Source organism: Loa loa, assembly GCF_000183805.2.
Source record: "Loa loa unplaced genomic scaffold supercont3.572, whole genome shotgun sequence".
Taxonomy (NCBI): Eukaryota; Metazoa; Nematoda; class Chromadorea; order Rhabditida; family Onchocercidae; genus Loa; species Loa loa.
The window spans coordinates 626-1463 of NW_018108752.1; the positions used below are offsets into that span (position 1 = coordinate 626).

Sequence of the window (838 nt, forward strand, 5' to 3'; positions counted from 1 at the left end):
ATTAATTTTTTTTTTTTAAACAAATAGACTGGCTATAATAAATTATGTTATGCTATGATAATGATAGACTGAAATAGGTAAGATACTAATTTTTTTTTTTTAATAAAATTTACAAAGTTTAAATAAAACGGCAAGCTATGATAGACTGAAATAGATAAGATATTAATTATAAAAATGAAATAATTTATTTTCAAATAATAAAAATTAAAGAAATGAATTGATTTGATTATATTATTGGTAGGAATAAAAGTAAACGGAAAAAAAAGTTAACAAAATAATTTGCTTTCGATTAGTTTATAGAAGTGGCAAAAAATTTTCAATCTATCTATCCGTTCATTTCATCCTTTTCACACAATTTTCCTCCTCCTTCTCCTCCTCTTCCTCCTTCCATTCCTTTTCCTCCTTCTTCTCCTCCTCTTCCACCTTTCTTCCTCCTCCTACCACTTTTACGACGACAAACATTCTTCCCATATTTTGGATGTCACCAACTAAAATTAGTAAAATCCAATTAAAATAATTCTTCATTTTCCTTCTCATTTTTTTTTTTACTTTTTCCTTTCCTTTCTCTTCCTTCTTTCTTTCTTTTTTTTTCTTCCTTTTCTTGCTTGAAAAAATGACCAAACATTTTCAAAGTGACCATTTATTTTTATCAATTTCGTATTTGTAAGCTTTTTTTTTCCGACGAAAGTGACCCGATGCTATTTGTTAATTAATTTTAAACGAGCAAATGAAATAGTTAAGAGAATTTTCCCATTAACTATAAAATTTATAACATCATCGTTTTAAACATTTCTCTTCTTTTTGTTTTATTTTCTTAAAACTTTTTGGTTTTTTTTTT

At 25.7% G+C, this 838-nt stretch overlaps 1 protein-coding gene across 1 annotated transcript; it reads right to left on the bottom strand.

The window, feature by feature from the left end:
• Positions 1 to 333: 333 nt before the first annotated feature.
• LOAG_15567 (hypothetical protein) lies at positions 334 to 625 on the bottom strand (the record flags this gene model as incomplete). The annotated part of the gene is made up of 2 exons (XM_003151057.1): positions 334 to 488; positions 550 to 625. The coding sequence occupies 2 exons, from the start codon at positions 623 to 625 to the stop codon at positions 334 to 336; spliced, it is 231 nt and encodes a 76-aa protein (XP_003151105.1).
• Between the last annotated feature and the right edge of the window lie 213 nt (positions 626 to 838).